The sequence below is a fragment of the Zootermopsis nevadensis genome, unplaced genomic scaffold (assembly GCF_977971745.1).
Source record: "Zootermopsis nevadensis isolate Lab colony 2312 unplaced genomic scaffold, Znev_1.0 Znev_ptg000020l, whole genome shotgun sequence".
Classification (NCBI taxonomy): Eukaryota; Metazoa; Arthropoda; class Insecta; order Blattodea; family Termopsidae; genus Zootermopsis; species Zootermopsis nevadensis.
The window spans coordinates 6,148,584-6,166,585 of NW_028259152.1; the positions used below are offsets into that span (position 1 = coordinate 6,148,584).

Genomic DNA, 18,002 nt, shown 5'->3' on the forward strand with positions numbered 1-18,002 from the left:
CTAGCTCGGGTGCTCAGGGTCGTACACAGGGATCAGATGTATGACGAACGGATAATGATTCACTGTTAATCCAATAATAACTTTATTATGTATTTATTTCAAAACACCAGCCCACAAACGTCCCAACCTCTACCTTCAAGAAACTTTCCACGACCCTTTTACCTTCAAGAACTTTCCACGACCCTTCTGCAACTGCCCAGACACCCTTCCTGAACACCACTCCTTGCTGCTGGCTTTCTCCCCCAAAAAAAGGACCACATGTGAGGCCTCCCCCAACTTTCTCACTTTACAGCCGATCCTTTGTTTTTGACGAATTTCGGCCAGCTCGCCCTTGCAGCGTTGCCTGGACGGTTACAATAATTTGTGACTAGCAGTAGCCTATTAAGCCACTATAACTTCATTCAGAAACTAAATTACAGCGCCGTCAGTCTCATTCCGAGACTCCGAAGTGTCAGACTATGACAAATTTTAAAATAGAGGTTGGAGTTTAGAGTATGTTGAAAATGGCGAGACGAGACTTGTATGAGGTATATTCTCGTCTCGACTGGTTCCTCTTGAAGGCCATAATCCTGCAGCGGGCATATTAATATTCACTTTATCTTCTATCAACAGCTGTTGCTTTACGCAGATTGCACGAAGCTGATAGGGTTTACGACAGACCGATATTTCTTTATGCATTCATTGACTTCCGTCAAGCGACATATGCGAACATTTCAAGACATTGCAAACTATAGAAGTTACCTGTTACAAAATTAACATGATTTTATATTTCAATTGAACGTGTACAGTGAAGCTAAATATATAATTAAGCGCGGCGTCGTCTTACAAAAGAAATAGAAATGATACAAAATGGAAGTCTTATTAAGAGCTGTAGTATTAAACTGAATACGGTCAATTTTAACCGAATGAAAGTGGTTCGTTAACATTTGACGGGAAATAAATCAATGTCCGCTCATGGCTCGAGGAAAGTTAACGAATCAACTGCGGAATAGGCGGTCTCCAGCCCCAGATTTGAACGCGGAACCTATCTAATACGACGCAGGAGTACACTCAGCTGCGACTTCACGATGTCTTGAGGAGGTGGAGTAAAAGTAGACAAAAGTAGTGAAGGACTAGTGACTACAGCCTAAAAGAGCGGAGGCGTCCTTAAGCAACGCGCGTACACAGCCACAGCTTGCAGCACGAGGACACAATGAGGCACGATATGATGGTCGTAATAATATTAACCGCATGAAGTACAATCCGTCTTAATAATATTTGGTAAAGAGTGCAAATTATGGAGCGCCTCGTTTTTCAATTTGCTCCAGCCTCACGTCACTTGCTTCCTCTTTGGTCCAGATATTCTCTTAAGCACCCAGTTCTAAAACATTCAGACTGTCATCTTCCCTTAATGTGAGCCACAACATTTCACACCCAAATGAAACAACACGTACAATTATGATTTTGTATGTTCTTAATCTTGGTGGTTATAGACAGCAGATTGATTGTAAGATTTGAGGTTTTCACAGCGGTGAGTTGAAGATTTCTGTCTTCTGGGTTGTTGCGCTGTGTAGTCTGGTCGATGTTTACCAAAGATTCTGAGGTCATACTGCCTCCATCATCAGGACGATGAGTATGAAGATTTCTGTCTTCTGGGTTGTTGCGCTGTGTAGTCTGGTCGATGTTTACCAAAGATTCTGAGGTCATACTGCCTCCATCATCAGGGCGATGAAAGACAGAAATCTTCATACTCATCGCCCTGATGACGGAGGCAGTATGACCTCTGAAACGTTGGTAAACATCTACCAGACTACACAGCGCAACAACCCAGAAGACAGAAATCTTCATACTCATCGCCCTGATGACGGAGGCAGTATGACCTCTGAAACGTTGGCAAACATCTACCAGACTACACAGTGCAACAACCCAGAAGACAGAAATCTTCATACTCATCGCCCTGATGACGGAGGCAGTATGACCTCTGAAACGTTGGTAAACATCGACCAGACTACACAGCGCAACAACCCAGAAGACAGAAATCTTCATACTCATCGCCCTGATGACGGAGGCAGTATGACCTCTGAAATGTTGGTAAACATCTACCAGACTACACAGCGCAACAACCCAGAAGACAGAAATCTTCATACTCATCGCCCTGATGACGGAGGCAGTATGACCTCTGAAACGTTGGTAAACATCGACCAGACTACACAGCGCAACAACCCAGAAGACAGAAATCTTCATACTCATCGCCCTGATGACGGAGGCAGTATGACCTCTGAAACGTTGGCTAACATCGACCAGACTACACAGCGCAACAACCCAGATGACAGAAATCTTCAGCAGATTGATTGCGTGTTAGTAGCCATTACCGAATTTATTCTGCTCTAAATGCAATGCAATTTTGATTTGCCACCGTCGTTACCAAATGTTTTAATTTTGGCACATTTTCAACGGATTTATTAGCCATGACTAAGCATTAAGTCTTCTTCTAGGTTCAGTACAGCCTAAGCTGAAAATTAATGGCCTTATCTAAAAATCTATACAGAAGGAAGTGTCCAAGTGCAAAAAATGTAGCTAATCACAGAGGCCGTCTGTCCTAACTCAACCCTCCAAATACGTGGATCGTTCGAATCCCACTTGGGGCTTGGATGTGTATCTGCATTTTCATGTATTGTGCTGTCGTGACACCTCACAACGGGCATTCCCCCTTCAGAAGTTTTAGAAGCTATGAATACCCATTACTCCATTGTTACAGTGTTTTGTGTATGCGTTTGAAAGAAGTCTATAAACAACTTTGCATGTGGGTGAAACCACAACCTCTGGTGTTCTGCCGTACCGTAGTGGTGGTGGGAAGTCAGCAGTGCTGTATCTAGTGCTGACCGACGAGGATCAGTGACCAGCACGCCAGCACGCCATCCTCACTTCAATTATAGCTTCTCTGGTTACGCAAATTGCCCGGGTGTATCATATCCGGGTCTCTTCCTCGCAGATCAACGAATCTTGGATTTCACTGTTGGCAGTTCTCGCTCGTCGCTCCAGCAGACCACCCCGAGAGCATATCAACAGGTAGGTAGTGCGTCTGAACTTCACGCAGAACCAAAGTTTTGTGTCTGTAAATATTTAGTTCTCAAAATACAGTTTTATATGTACCGGTACCTAATATCTATAGTTTTGAGATATTTTCTTTTGTTCTTTATATTCCAAATTCGCCATAATGCTATTTCTAAATATTCCGAAATGTAACTCACATAATTTTATAAATAAATTAATTAAAGCCGACAAATGCAATAACTTACTATAAGTGTCAAAACAGATGTAGTCAGGTACTTAACTGTTTTTACCCAACACATTTCAGCTCTACTGAGCCATCCTCAGGGATAAAGAATTATCATTACCTTAGAAAAACTATCGATTAGAATGTAATGAATATTGTCCAACAGTTAAACTATTTAAAAGTTGTGTGATTATTAAAATACCGACCTAAAACAATCGTAAAATAAATGAAGATAAAATTTCTTGTGCTAAATTAGTACGAATAAACAGTATGAAGAGTTGAAATTTAAATCATCATCTTGTAGTCGATTGGTTTTCGGCGTCAATAACTAGGCATCATAAATTTTTACTACTACTGTTTTGTGGGGTGTCATTTCCAGGGGACCCCTCATGTTACCAACGTAAAGGAACAGACCTCGGACTTAACGAAGTTAATACAAGGCGAACACAAATGATCTGAGCGGTTTGAAAAATGTTTTTGACAAAACTATACGACATAAACAAATGAAAATTGTGCCGTTGGACGGAGCATGCTGGAAAAGTGGCATGACTGCGACAATGACCGCTAGAAGCGCAAATTTTGACATATCAATAAAATGGCGACTCAACCCGAGAAAGCGTTCTGCGTGCTCGAGTTCCATTAGACGAACTTTGCGACCGTTGTTCAACGGAAGTTTCGGAGAAAGTTACACAAAAGTACTCCATGTGCGAATACAATCAATTTCCTCGAGCCGAGCCGCCATTTTACTGCCATGTCAACAGTCGATCTCCTAGTGACCATGGTTAACTTCTCCCCCATGCCACAATTTGTTTTTCAGGTTTTCCTCCTTATGGTGTGAGTTTCGTTTCTGCAAGCTTAGTTTTTTAAATAAATATTTGAAACTCCACAGATCACATGTGTTCACTCAGTAAATTTTTAAGAGTTGCGTTATTAATAAATCACTGTTAATTATAATTTTGTGTTGGAACTACTAAGAAGCATGTTCGAAGCTGTTGTCATAAACAGTTATGCAGACGTATTTATTGTGAATCACATCGGTTTTCCGACATACGGCATCTTCAGTCAGCGCGTTTTTGTAGACATGAGATGGGGGTAACAGTGACATAGGTTCACAGCCATTTGCCATTTGTAAGCCGACGTAATAACACGTGAGTCACTTTCTCTAATTAGCACTCATAATTAGCATGGGATATATGTTCGCAGGCAAACATTCTTCGTAGTCTCATTTTTCGAGATTATTTCATAGTGAGAGTTGTATGGAAAATAATTATGAATGTCTATATGGGTTAAGTACACAAATATGAAATTAAATGTCGCAGAGAAAATGTAGTGATAAAAATTCCAGTAGAGGAAGAAATAATATGCAGAATAATCTGAAATTAATTCCAGGAATAGAATAATACACATAGTGGTTGAAGAAAACTAGCACATGTAGGAAAAAAGTTATTGCAGTAGTAAAAATGTTACAAGTGATACAGGTAAAACTATATGCGTAATGATCCAATGTTCCATGCGATTATGAAATGTACGAGGGTCGCTCATTAAGTAATGCCCCACATTTTTTTTCTCAGCCAATAATGAAGATAGAAAAGTGTACTTTTACATGCTTGAGATTTGATGTTTCCCGCGTTCGTGTACGGAGTTTCAAATGATTCCAACCGATAGCGGAGCTGTAGTGAACTGTTAAAATGGCGTCTGTGAACGACTCTCGTTACAAGCAACGAGCTGTAATTGAATTCCTTGTTGCTGAAAAAGAAACGGTGGTGAACATTCATAAACGTTTGTGTGCTGTGTATGGAAGCTGTGCAGTCGATAGGAGCACCGTTGGTCGCTGGGCTAAGAGAGTTAAAGCTTCAGGAAGTGAAGAAACCGAGCTCCGTGATCTGCCGCGCTCTGGGCGTCCTGCCACAGCCACCACTCCAGACATGTTGAACCGCGCGGATGCCATTATTCGTGAGGATCGGCGCATCACAACTCGACAATTGGCCCAACAGCTTTCAGTCAGCAATGGAAGTGTGATTGCAATTATCCAGGCTCTCGCATATTCGAAGGTGTGCGCAAGATGGGTTCCACGAAGTCTCACAGCAGACCACAGGATTCAAAGGAAAACGATTTCTTCTGAATTGTTGGAGCGTTTTGATGCTGAGGGAGAGGTCTTTCTGTCCCGGATCATTACAGGTGACGAAACCTGGATACACCACTTTGAGCCAGAGACAAAAAGGCAGTCAATGGAGTGGCATCATCCTCAATCACCGAGAAAGAAGAAATTCAAGACAACTCCCTCCGCCGGAAAAGTCATGATGACTGTCTTTTGGGACAGTGATGGGGTCATTCTTGTGGATGTGATGCCAAGAGGTGCGACCATCAATTCAGACGCGTACGTCAGGACCCTGAAAACCCTCAAGAAGCGTTTTCGACGAGTTCGGCCTCACAAGCATCCAGCAGAAATTTTGCTCCTGCACGACAATGCACGCCCTCACACAAGTCTGAGAACCCGGGAAGAAATCACCAAATTTGGTTGAACGGTGCTGCCCCATCCACCCTCCGACTCCATCTCTTTGGGCCACTTAAAGATGCTATCCGCGGAACAAGATTTGAAGATGACGAGAGCGTTATTCAAGCAGTGAGGACATGGCTACGTGCACAGGACAAGAGCTGGTACCGGCAAGGCATGCATGCACTTGTTCCACGCTGGCGTAAAACCGTACAAGTTGATGGGGACTATGTGGAAAAATAGTATGTGTAAAGGAAACATTGATTTATATTGTCACTAAATTTGAGCCATCTTGAATAAATATGTTCTGAGGAAAAAAATGTGGGGCATTACTTAATGAGCGACCCTCGTATACATATATAAAACTTATATTTGCGAAAAGCAAACACAGTGACTGAGAAGTCCCTACAGATACAGACAAATATACAGAGTGGTCGAAAGATTCTTTCTGGCGTAGAAAAGATTATAAGTTGTCTGGGCTTTCCGACTTTCCACACTATTAAAATTTGTTCAGCTTTAAGAGAGCATTTAATAGTATTTGAGAGAATTTATCACACGCATACATACGTATGCATACATATACACGTACGTACATAGGTTAATACATAAACGAATACATTTATACTAAATAAAATTCAACTTAGATACGGTTGACTAAACAAGTACATTTCCGTTGTGTGGTTCTGAGAGTTTGTTACAAACATTTAAAATATGACAAACGGGGAAAACATGCAGTGTGGCGTTGCGCTCAGATGGTTTAACGATCTTTCCGCGTTACTGTCTGAAAGAAGAAAGTCTCGCAGAAATGCGATATGGACTCCTGCTTTCCCAATAAAGCTGTTGCAAACTGAATATTCTTCTTCAGTTGAAATTCGTGGTCTTAAGTGAGAGCAAAATTGTACTTATTCTGTGTCCTCTGCGTAGCGACGTGTCTGGGGCCGATACTTAGCTTATGAGTGTGGGCCCTCTTGCACGATTATATCTCACATCCCCTCATGTCACCCAGAGCCAAAACCTCCAACATACCAGGGGCGCTCACTTTCGTTTTAAATGCAAAAACGTTTGGATGAGTTTGAATTAGCCTTGTTGTTGTATTTTCCTGGCTTCATTTTTACACCGCCCCGCCAAAAGATATGCAAAACTGTGTGCAGCACGTGTATAAAGGTTGCGCAACACTGCTCTGTTCGAACGGAAGCAATACTCGGAGCCTTGCGCAACCCGGCAGGCCGCCGTTGCCCAACAATCCAAGTGGCATTTGCGTAAAAGAACAAGAAACCGGAAACACAAATAATTTCAATTGTGGTCTGCAAAGTACACACATGGCATACCTGCCTCTACTAATTTGAAACCAGACTTTCACGTCATGCTCAAAGTATTCGACAGATACACTTCTGATCTGAACAGTTCAACAGATGGCAGCCTACTTCTGACAACACGGTCGAGACAACCTAACATTTCTCGTCTAAAACATTATTTGGAGCATGTTACGTTATAACATACTTATTCTTTCCTTGAGACTTGTAGTTTTCTTTAATAGGTAGAACTCTCATCAAGTCATTCCATTTTTCAGCTTTCGCCGCTGAAGCTTTCTCCAACCCTGAATTCCGGCAATACGAAACGCTGTTGTTCGACTTAATGGCCGAGTGTTGCGTCACTGCAGGCCCTGTTTAATCTGGTTTTGCAGTTTACTATTCTGACGATTAATTATATCTTCCGCTTACTTTGTGGGTCACTTCGGAGCAGAATTGGAAAATAAATTTACGTTATGGATTACCGGAAGATACCATGCCGGTCACGAGCGAATTAATCTTTCACGAAGAGGAAGTACAATTCAAGTGAAAATTACATTCTATCAGACACACTAAGCCAGACTGAGACGTCTTTCTGACTTTCTGACTCCAAATTTTGTCCATCGTGCCACAAGAACGTATGAAAAATCGTGTTTATGCCAATTCTGTTGCGATCATTTTGAACATTTTCAGGAGGCCAAGGCCTGTCCTTCCACACGGCATTCACACTCATCCCACCACTGGACATTTTTTGCTGGTGTTCCGCAAGAAGGGCTCAAGTCAAACGTAATTTGTTTCTATTTCAGCCTTTCTTACTGAGTATCAAACATATAACTACTCGTATGTGGTCGAGAAAGCGTCATTAATAGACTAAAAAGACACACACATTGAATAGATACGAACAGTAAGCAATAGCTTTCATTTTCCTTTCTAGTTGCCATAATCAGAGGTCTGAGGTCGTGCCTGCTGGAATGTGAACCTTCCTATCAAGATGTGTGACGTAACACGCAAACAGGTTCTGCTGCGAGTGTCCGAACTCGTCTAAATCGGTATTTTTAGTCCGAAGGTGAAATTGTTCAAGAACAACCAGTTACAGCTCTCAGAATACTCTTAGTCTGTTTCTTACCTTCCACTTCGATTGAATATCTTTAACGCGTGGATTGACAAAGACTGTATCCAGTGCAGAAGTAATTTAGCATCCAATGAAATGGAAGGGTGAGTGCTGGTTTGGTTACATTATGCTTGAAAATCGTTGCCTGTAAGCGCAGTCTTGGCTTCATTTGTGACATTTGTTATACAAATATTTTAGTCCAACAACCATAAGGAAAGAGACAGCTTAGGACACTGACGTCATAAATGGGAGATTAACATTAAAACGGATATTAGAGAAACAGGGTGTAAGGATGTGGACTTCATTCACATGAATGAGGAGAAGGACCAATGGCAAATTCTTGTAAGTACGGCGATGATCCTTTGGATTCCAGAAACGATCTTGTTTTCACTAGTTGGGCAATTATTAAGCTTCTCAAGAATAGCTGAGCTACGTCGATATGGCCATTGTATATTAAGCTAGTTGCATTTATCATAATACACTACGTCGCATTTTGTAACGCTAAACGTACATCCACCGTCCCAGTCACGTGTCTTTGGAATATTTGCACTCTGATAAAAGTGAACGCTGGTAGAAGACATCAAACTTTCGTTCAGACAAAACCCTGAACAAAAAACAAATACTTCTGGTGTATTTCACTACATGTTGGTTAAAAATATTATTTTCATTTCATCTCTCTTAGCTGATCTTGAGTGTAAATGTCCTGGTCCTAACATCGCCTATATCCATTGACCGTCTCAGTAGACATGTAGAACGCAAGTAAAACAAAACTGCCACGTTGATCCTTGTGCTTGAATCATGGATTCCACTGAGATGTCCTAGTGACTTATAAATAATTCTTCTTGCATTTGCATATTTCAGTATAGACAGAATTGGTAATGTTGCTGCAATGTTTTAACACCGCGCAATTGCTCTGCTGAGTTGACGAAAATAGTCCATTTGAGTGGGTATGTCGTGATGAAGCAATTACAACACATTGCATCAACGATGGTGGAACAGGGGTGAAGCATGGCGCCACAACCCAGTGCTCAAAGATAACTAATTAGTGAGACGATCTCGAAGACCAAAGGCCCTTTACAACAACAAGTGAAAGGAATAATTCGGAAGACAACATTTTCCATCATTCCTGTTGCTTATGAAACGTATTTAATGGCGTAATAATTTCAATATTTGCAACAACAATTTAGTGCCTTGATAAGTTAGATATTAGTCTGTTTACGTGAATTGAAACTGACTTACAATTGTTAATATTATAATTACTGCTATATTTCTGCCTAGTTTTCTACAACGCTGAAGATCAGGAAATTATTTTTATTTTATTTATTTAGTGTTCTGTCTGACGACAGGTCCATATGAACAGGATCCTTCCATCCTTTTCTCGGACTGACACCTGTTCATATACGTTCTTGGCAGATGATCCAGAAGTGGTTTGCCATTGCCTTCTTCTGTGTGTGAATGGAGTAATTGTTGGGATGCCACGGAGAAACCGGGGAAGCCCCCGGAGGAAAACTCCGTGTTGCCTAGACCACGGCCTTTCCCAACACAAGTTATAAATTCGGGCACCGCCGGGAATCGAACCCGAGACCCCAGGATTACAAGGCCAGCGTTCTAACCGCTAGACCACCGTAGCGGTCGATCAGGAAATACGAAACAGTAATTTTGCCTGTTGTTTTGTACGGATCTGAAACGTGGACCGTTGCTCCGAGGGAATAACATAAATTACAAGTGGTTGAAGAAATGCCGAGGAAAATATTTATGAGGGATTGAGCGAGTGAGCGCATCAGAACATTACATAAGTTATTTTTAAAATTTATACTGGTTACTTAATATTGTTGGAATTTTTGAACAAAAGGAATGACGTTTTGACTAGAACTGGGGAGATGATTAATGCTTACAGAAGTGTGGTGGAGAAGCCTCTTGGAAAACATTCGACTGTCAGAAATAGGAGATAGAAAGATACTATTAAGATGGACTTTAGGATGAGAGGATGAGAAATGAACTAAACTGGCTCAGGATCGTGTCTAATGTTTATTTTTGGGGTGTTGACCTAGAAAACAAAGAGAGCTTAGTAACCCTTCAAAATACCTAGAAAATTAAAATATGTTGATCACTAAAATAGGAGTGGACGGAAAGATAATATTAAAATGGACATTTACAGAAACAGTGCGTTATAATGTGGACTGGATTCAACTGGCTCGGGATACAGTACAGTGGAGGGCTCTTCTGAGCAGGGTAATGAATTGTTCGGTTCAGTAGAAGGCGGAGACTTTCATAACCAGCTGAGTGAAAATCAACTTCTCAACAAGGACTCTGCTCCAGTGAGTCAATTAATTAGTAGTTTGCGAAACGAAAGTACAGAACGAGGGTTTGGTGAGGTAAAGGCCTGAATCTCTGTTACCAATGCATCCTCTTTGTGAATGTATGTAATGAAGTAGTTTTCGTAACTGACTTTTCGAAACACCCCCCAAAATAACCCTTAATACTAATATGCTTACACTATTTTACAATATATTTTAGCTTTTTAAGAACGAAATTTCGTGTATCTCTTTTACGTGCAAAAAAAATCATTCCGCGTGCATATGATAGATATACGCGATGATGAATCAGCTTCATTCGTGTGACGAACACCTTTCACCAGATTCATTTGATTCACGATAGACATAGTTGGCGGGCTTTTTTGAACACCCCTGGGTGCTGAATCAAGCGCTTTTAGTGGCTGTGAGATGGTTGGTTGGTGAGTTGATTGTTCTCTGACTGCAGTCTAGAACCATGACAACGGCGCGAGTAATCATGTCTTACCAGTGGGGTACTGCAAACAGTGAGAAGGCCGCGCTTAGCGGCCTTCCAGATGAGGTGGCCCAGGTGGCTACCCGGGAGCTGAGGGAGAACAAGTCCGCCCGCGAGCAGGCGCTGCAGCAGTTCCGCGATTGGATTAACAAGAACCAGGACATCTGCAGGTGCAGAACAGGTAACTAAGTATTCCACGGACACTCCCAGCAAAACATGTTGTTTGTAGTTATGTAACAGGTCGTCATATGGTCATTGTGGTAAGTGCCATTAGCAGGCAGAGCTGCTTAAGAGAATTGTTTTAGCGTGCATGAACAGCAGAGTGGAGATGAACTTGGTTTCTCAATTTGGAGTCCGTTTTCGTTTGAATTCCATAGTCAAGAGTGTTTAAAGCCAGTGATGTAATTGTTCCCCAACAAGGAACTTCATAACTACAAAATTCTTGAACCTAAAAACTTGATGTTGTAATCCATGACAGAGACAGGCTCCTTAGTTTTACCTTCAGAACTATGTAGTATATACTCACATGTATAACAGATACGGGTCCAGCAAATACACTTCACTGGCCACCAGTTCTTTAAAAGACAACAATGCAATTCGAGAAATATAAAGTGAGGCTTAAGAATGGTAAATTCGGCTTTCAATGCATGTGTGAACAGAATATACAGTTTTGTACATTACGAGTTTTTTATGTTCTTTTATTTCCAGATGACAATTTCCTTCTGCGCTTCCTACGTGTGAAGAAATTCAGCTTACCTATGGCACAACAGGTGTTGCTGAAGTATATCAATTTCCGACAAACATTTTCACACTTGGTGTATAATTTAGACTACCTTATTCCCTCTGTCAATGAACTCATCAGTAATGGGTTAGTACACATAAAGCATTATTTATTTTCATTAGTCCTTTGTATCCTGTCTTTAAAGGCAAACTACATTAAATAAGAACCATGTTCTTCCTCTTCTACTTTAAGGCCGTGTGGACTGTTCTGTCTTCAGTTGAATTCATCTTTCCATCTTGTCTTGGATCTTCTTGTTCACGTCCTTCTGGTTTGTAACTTAAAAGTATCTTTGGAATCTATTTCAAATGTCTTCATACAAATTTCTCTTTTAGTTTCATATTTCTTAATTCAGATTACATATATTTAAAGGATTCTGTACCTGTGAATTTCTCTCTGTCTTTATCATATGGGAATAGGTGATTTAAACCCCTGTGATACATAGCTGCCAGCCAGACTTTAATTCCCGGGTTACGGTTTAACAGTCCGCTAGTGTGATGCATGGTGGATAAAGGTTGAAACATAGGAGGGTAAATCCAGCTAGCTCAATTCTTTTTTGTCTGACTGAATCACTGTCCAGTTTTCACAGCTGTAATTCAACACAGATACTGTCATAGCTTTATTAAATTTAATTGTGTGCATTTTACTGTAATTTGTTTCAAGGTTCCTCTTATCGCTTTACATATCCCTTAAACTTCACACACTTAATATTTATCATCCAGAATTCAAAAGTAAGTACTATTATAATGGTCCCAATTCATAGTTACAGTGAAAAGCCAAAGAGCTTACTGACCCTTTGGTTCTTGAAGTATGGGACCTTATGACCTTGAATAATCAAAAGGTCGTTGTGTCACAATGATCAGTATAGAACCGACTTAAAAAAAGAACAACAGGTCAGACTAGTACAAAAAGCTCTTTGGCCTTTCACTGTGGCCATGAATCAAGGTCATTATAACAGTACACAATCATTAACCTGGAATTGAATTTCAAACACTACAAGCCCGTTTGGAACAAAATTGTGTGTATATATATAGTTACAGTATTACTTAAATTAAGAAAATATAATAAGTGAGACTCTAACCATTCTTTTCAGGTACATCTATGTATCACCCTTCAGGGACAGTAATGGTCGAAGAGTGATACTCTACAATATAAGTAAGTTATCAATTATATAAGAAGTTACCAAACAAGATTTCACTAGTACTAGTCAATGTTTCTTGTGAACAAATATAATATCATTTGCATTCACCAGCAAAATTCCTCTCCAAGGATAAAGCTTTCCAGCATTATGTCATATATTTACTAACTCCTAAGAGCACACATATCATAATTACACAAAATTAAATCAGCACATACTTTAATAATTGATTTAACCCCTGTTAAGTCTATACCACAGGTTAAGCTAGCATGTTATTTTATTAATATTAATTAAATGTGCATTTATAATGCAGACAAGTTTGACCCTCACAAACACAACAATGGTGACATGGTGAAGGCGCACATGATAACATATGAGGTCCTCATAGAGGATGAGGAGTCACAGGTGATGGGCTTCACACATGTAGGTAACATATGCCAAGCATCAGCAGCTCATGCCACCATATGGTCACCCACAGAGTTCACAACACTTGTCAGATGGGGCGAGGTAAGCTGAACCATCTAAAATTCTGCTTCTGTAATATAATTTTTAATACTGTCTTGATATGAGCTTTTAAATAGTTATCTTCCACAAACTGTCCCTGTCTGAATGATGTTTGTTCGTTAATCACATACATATGTATCCAACTCACCTTCCGTAACTGGCCATGTGTCACAGCTCATATATGGTCCTAGATGGCCATGTGCTGCAGTATACTGCTGCCATTAAACACCCACAGAATTAAAATCTGGCCAGCGGCCCCATAGTATAAATCACCTATTCCCATCACAAATGACTTGCCAATTTTATTTAAGAACACAAATACAGTAAAATGAATATAAATTGTACAACACCACGTTAAAAATGCACTTTCTTATGACAAAACTTTGTTTTCAAAGCTATTTAATTTCTGTTCTTATAGTCACATAACCATACATTATGAAGTGCAAATGCAGTCCTGTATTTTGATCTTGTAAGTTGCTGGCTAACAGCTGAGTAAATAAGGACTTAAGCAAGGTTCTGCAACTTCCATAGCCTCCTACCAAGAAGGCACTGGGGTGTTTCTTCCAAAGAGTCAACTAATTCACAGGTGTAAAATTGATTTAATTGCAATTAGTAATTTGCAACTGTCAACACAACAATGACAGATTTGTGGAATCGTACTTGGCACACTGTAATATTCAGTTATGTAGAACACAAACACAAGGACAGAAGTTTCTGAATTGAATGAAGAACAATAAGAATTTTCTTAATTTCTTCTGCTTTTAATTTCATTATGAACATCAGCTTTATTTTATGTCTTTCTCTCCCCCCCCCCCCACATATAACACAACAGAGAAAAACTAATAATTCATAAAAAGCATTATCTTAATTTTTTCTGCTCTAAATGTCAATATGATCATGAGCTTTATTTATGTATCATTCCAAGATACATGAATTTTAGCATATTTTCAAAACTGTAGAATAAATGAACAGACTAAAAATTGTAATCAGGTATGCTTGTTGTGTTCATTACAAAATCATTCTAATTCATTAAGCCAAAAGAATCATTTTGGTTGCTTCCTCGCACACCTCTATGTTGCCCTAATCCAGAAATTACTGAATCTGTTAAAAACAAATATGTTAGTGTAACTACTAAACTGGGAAATTAATTCAGTTATCTAATATCACTCTTTTACCCACTGTTATTTTGGAATGTTCTCCTGGTAATGTGATGAACATACTGCTATATGTAACTAAAACAACAAATCTGTTCCAGCAATCAATGCCTCTGCGACACAAGGAGATTCATCTGGTGAATGTGCCTTCAGCTGTGCGGTACTTCTATGATTTAATTAGTGCCATTATGAGTGAAAAGATGAGGAGCAGATTCAGGGTAAAAAATATAAGTACTAGTGAATGAGTTTTTCTTGGTGGACTACAAAGTTCCGTACCTATATTAACCTTGTCAATACTATTGATGTAGAAAGTATATATTTTATTTCTAGAAAGTAATTATAAGACGGTATCAATAATAAAAAACCAACAGAAAATAACAATTAACCTTTATTATTGGATTGTATGTCACAATAGCACACAGCTACATGGTCAACCCCACACTTAGAGTCTGGCCAGCAGCCCCATAGTATATGGGGGTTCAAATTCCCTATTCCTGTATGATGATACAGGTTAACTCTCATTTTATAGAAGGGATGTATTTCTTGAAATTCACTCATAAAGTAAAAATGTTCTCATAGCCCTGTTGAAATACTTTAATCACTGAGGAACAACCAGCCATTTATGTAACATTAATTTCTTTGAGGGATATGGAAAGCTGCTCAAAATTTTAAATAGTTTACTTAGTGGAAAACAAGAACATTTGCTGATCCTAAGGCAAAGCAACTTCAATATGTTTTTTTTAACCATTCTTTACACAAAATTCATAAAATTAAGGGGAGGGGGGCATGTCCATCCACATGTTTCATATCTCAGACTAATTAAAAGAGCTCAAACAATTTACCCTAAAGACCATCAGATGAATTTCATTCTGGTTATTATTTTACTATACCTACATCATACTTTAGATGAAGCTCAAATCAGTGTTGATAACATTTCTCAAAAATGACTAAGATTTACATGATGTAGTATACTTTAAAGAAATAGAAACAAAAATAATAAATGTCCCTGAGGTACAATATCCTTACTGCTTATTAGCTTCATCAGCAATAGTAGCAGTTATGCTATATACAGTAGTATTTCTACAGTTCATTAATTTTTCCAATAATAAATTTATTCTATATGCAATAAATGAATGCCAAGATCAGTGAGAGATGCAAAATAGTAAAGAATGGAGATCAATAGTATGTATACTACAAATTGGAGACCATATTCTTACTCTTATTTTAATTACTCCAGTTTTATACAAATATGTTGAAGATATTTAACATTTATTTTATACTGACCTATTATTATCTACGCTGCTTAAATATTGTTATGTAATAAATCAATAATTTTGTATTTAATTTTCAGCTTCATGACTCTATGGAAAGTTTGAAGAAAAGACTGGATCCAAAAGTCCTACCAAAAGAACTTGGGGGAAGTATGCCAATGGCAGAGATGATAGGTAAGTGATTTTCTGATACCAATGAAATCAGAAGGTTCACACTCATGACAAGATGAATTTCTGGATTCCATCCTAAATCAGTTTAGATAGTTCATATTGCCATAATTTCTATATTAGGCACATTCACAGTGAAAAGTTGCAAAAATACACCTATTATCATTGTCATGTCTACCTGTGTCTGTCCATCTGGCTGCTGAAAGGATTTTCATTATATCTGATATTGCAACATTTTACTAAGCTATATCTACACATTTCAATTTTGGTTAAAATCAAACAACTATAACATAGATTTCCGTCTTCTGGGTTGTTACGCTGTGTAGTCTGGTCAATGTTAACCAACGTTTCAGAGGTCATACTGCCTCCGTCATCAGGAAGATGAATATCAAATCTTACAACTATAACATACTCTACATGAAGACCTACATGCATGTATCTCAGTGTAGCTCACCAATAACAGAGCAAATGCATTACAATTGTTATGCTGTGTCAATGTTTCTTAACTTGTTAATTCTGTGGAAATCTGTATGCCCACCAGTAGAAAGTGCCTTGAAAGAAGTTTCCATTAATCTCGCATTATATTAGAAGCAAAAAGGTCATTTCTAAGTAATAGAAGATATTATGCAGTAACTACATTTTCATCATGAAGCTGTTTCCAGTTAATGATGCAACCCACCACTGATCCCTATCAAAGCCAGTAGAATCCAGTAAACACCCTTCCTTTTATCCAATTTCTTTAAGATCCATTTCAATATTAATCTCCCATCTAAGCCTAAGAGGTCTCCAAAGCCATCCATTCCCTTCAGGCATTCCAATTAAAATTTTGTATGCATTGCTTACAGCCCCTGAATCAATCACTCTAACCATTATGAAGCTTCTCACTAACCAGTCTTCTCTAGTTTTCTATTACCTCCTAACTTTTAGGTCAAAATATTCTCCTCAGCAACCTGTTCTTGAACTCCCTCAGTCTATGTTGTTCCTTTAATGTATAAGACCCAAGATTGCCACCATGCAAAGTAAAAGAAGAGGTAAAAATTATTGCTTCAACTGGTTTAACCTTTGTATTTATAGATGAAGACAAAGGATTCTGAACTGAATGGCAGCAAACATTCCTTGACTTTAAACTGTTAATTTCTTCAAAAATGTACTTTTGATTTGTTACTGTAGTTTCCAAGTAATTTTGAATTTTATACTCTGCATTTAACGGGATGGGATTGCAAGAATCTTAAATGGCACTAAAAACATTCCAAACTTGTTAGTTTGGATGAAGACACAGGTCATGATGAACCTTATGCTATGCTGTAGACCAAACTTGATTATATTTATTGGAAATGTTAAAATTTGAAGAAGAAAAAACCACTCTCCACACAACAGCAAATGGCAGGGAACTTCACAAATCAAAAGAATTTAGTAAACCATATAATAACCTGCATTACAATATCAGTATAAAGTACAGATACATCATTCTGACTTCAGAGTGTGTTCTGTTCCTCTGTGTGCGTGTGTACCTGGAATACGGCCATGTATCATACTTAAGGTGATTTCTTCACTGATTTGAAGTTTTCAATATTAAATCCTTTTGATGCATATTTACTTTTAGATCTCTGGAAAAAGGAAATTGCAGCTAAGAGAGAACGCGTTCTTCGTCTTGATGACATGAAATTATTAAGTACCAAGTCTATCATTACCCGCAGAAACAATCAACAAAATGAAAACTCTTCACTCATGATACACACTCTCCAAGGAAGTTTCAGAAGACTTGAAGTAGACTAAACACACACACATTATTATAATCTGCTTGTTGTTTTAAGAACCAAACATTACTCATACTGTTACCCCATCACATTCTGTCTTAAGGTGGGTAATTAGCCTAGTGAAGATATTTCATTCATATATATTTAAATATTCCTAACTTTTAATTCATCACTTTTATTAATCTTAGACAGCACATAAAATGGGTTGTGAATTATTCTTGTTACTATTAAGTAAATTTTCAAGCAATAAAATTATACTAGTGTCTATGATGAAGAATTTACATAAGGCTTTTTA

The 18,002-nt window shown here is 38.7% G+C and overlaps 1 protein-coding gene across 3 annotated transcripts; it reads left to right on the forward strand.

The window, feature by feature from the left end:
• Nucleotides 1-2,892: 2,892 nt before the first annotated feature.
• Nucleotides 2,893-17,984, forward strand: Cralbp (Cellular retinaldehyde binding protein). 3 transcript variants are annotated; one of them, XM_022059541.2, is made up of 9 exons: nt 8,079-8,254; nt 10,309-10,468; nt 10,911-11,118; nt 11,646-11,805; nt 12,809-12,870; nt 13,167-13,360; nt 14,613-14,729; nt 15,863-15,956; nt 17,554-17,984. In XM_022059541.2, the coding sequence occupies exons 3-9, from the start codon at nt 10,920-10,922 to the stop codon at nt 17,724-17,726; spliced, it is 999 nt and encodes a 332-aa protein (XP_021915233.1). In that variant the 5' UTR covers nt 8,079-8,254; nt 10,309-10,468; nt 10,911-10,919; the 3' UTR covers nt 17,727-17,984. The 3 variants fall into 3 exon arrangements, with proteins under 3 accessions (XP_021915234.1, XP_021915233.1, XP_021915232.1); XM_022059542.2 differs by lacking the exons at nt 8,079-8,254; nt 10,309-10,468 and adding an exon at nt 2,893-3,048; XM_022059540.2 differs by lacking the exon at nt 10,309-10,468 and having other exon boundaries at nt 8,080-8,254.
• Nucleotides 17,985-18,002: the final 18 nt, after the last annotated feature.

Bases quoted from the DNA above. Each gene is read 5' to 3' on its own strand.
- Cralbp (XM_022059542.2), top strand. From the start codon at position 10,920: ATGACAACGGCGCGAGTAATCATGTCTTACCAGTGGGGTACTGCAAAC. The intron at 11,119-11,645 runs GTAACTAAGTAT...TTTTATTTCCAG, and splicing joins CATCTGCAGGTGCAGAACAG to ATGACAATTTCCTTCTGCGC. The intron at 11,806-12,808 runs GTTAGTACACAT...CATTCTTTTCAG, and splicing joins AATGAACTCATCAGTAATGG to GTACATCTATGTATCACCCT.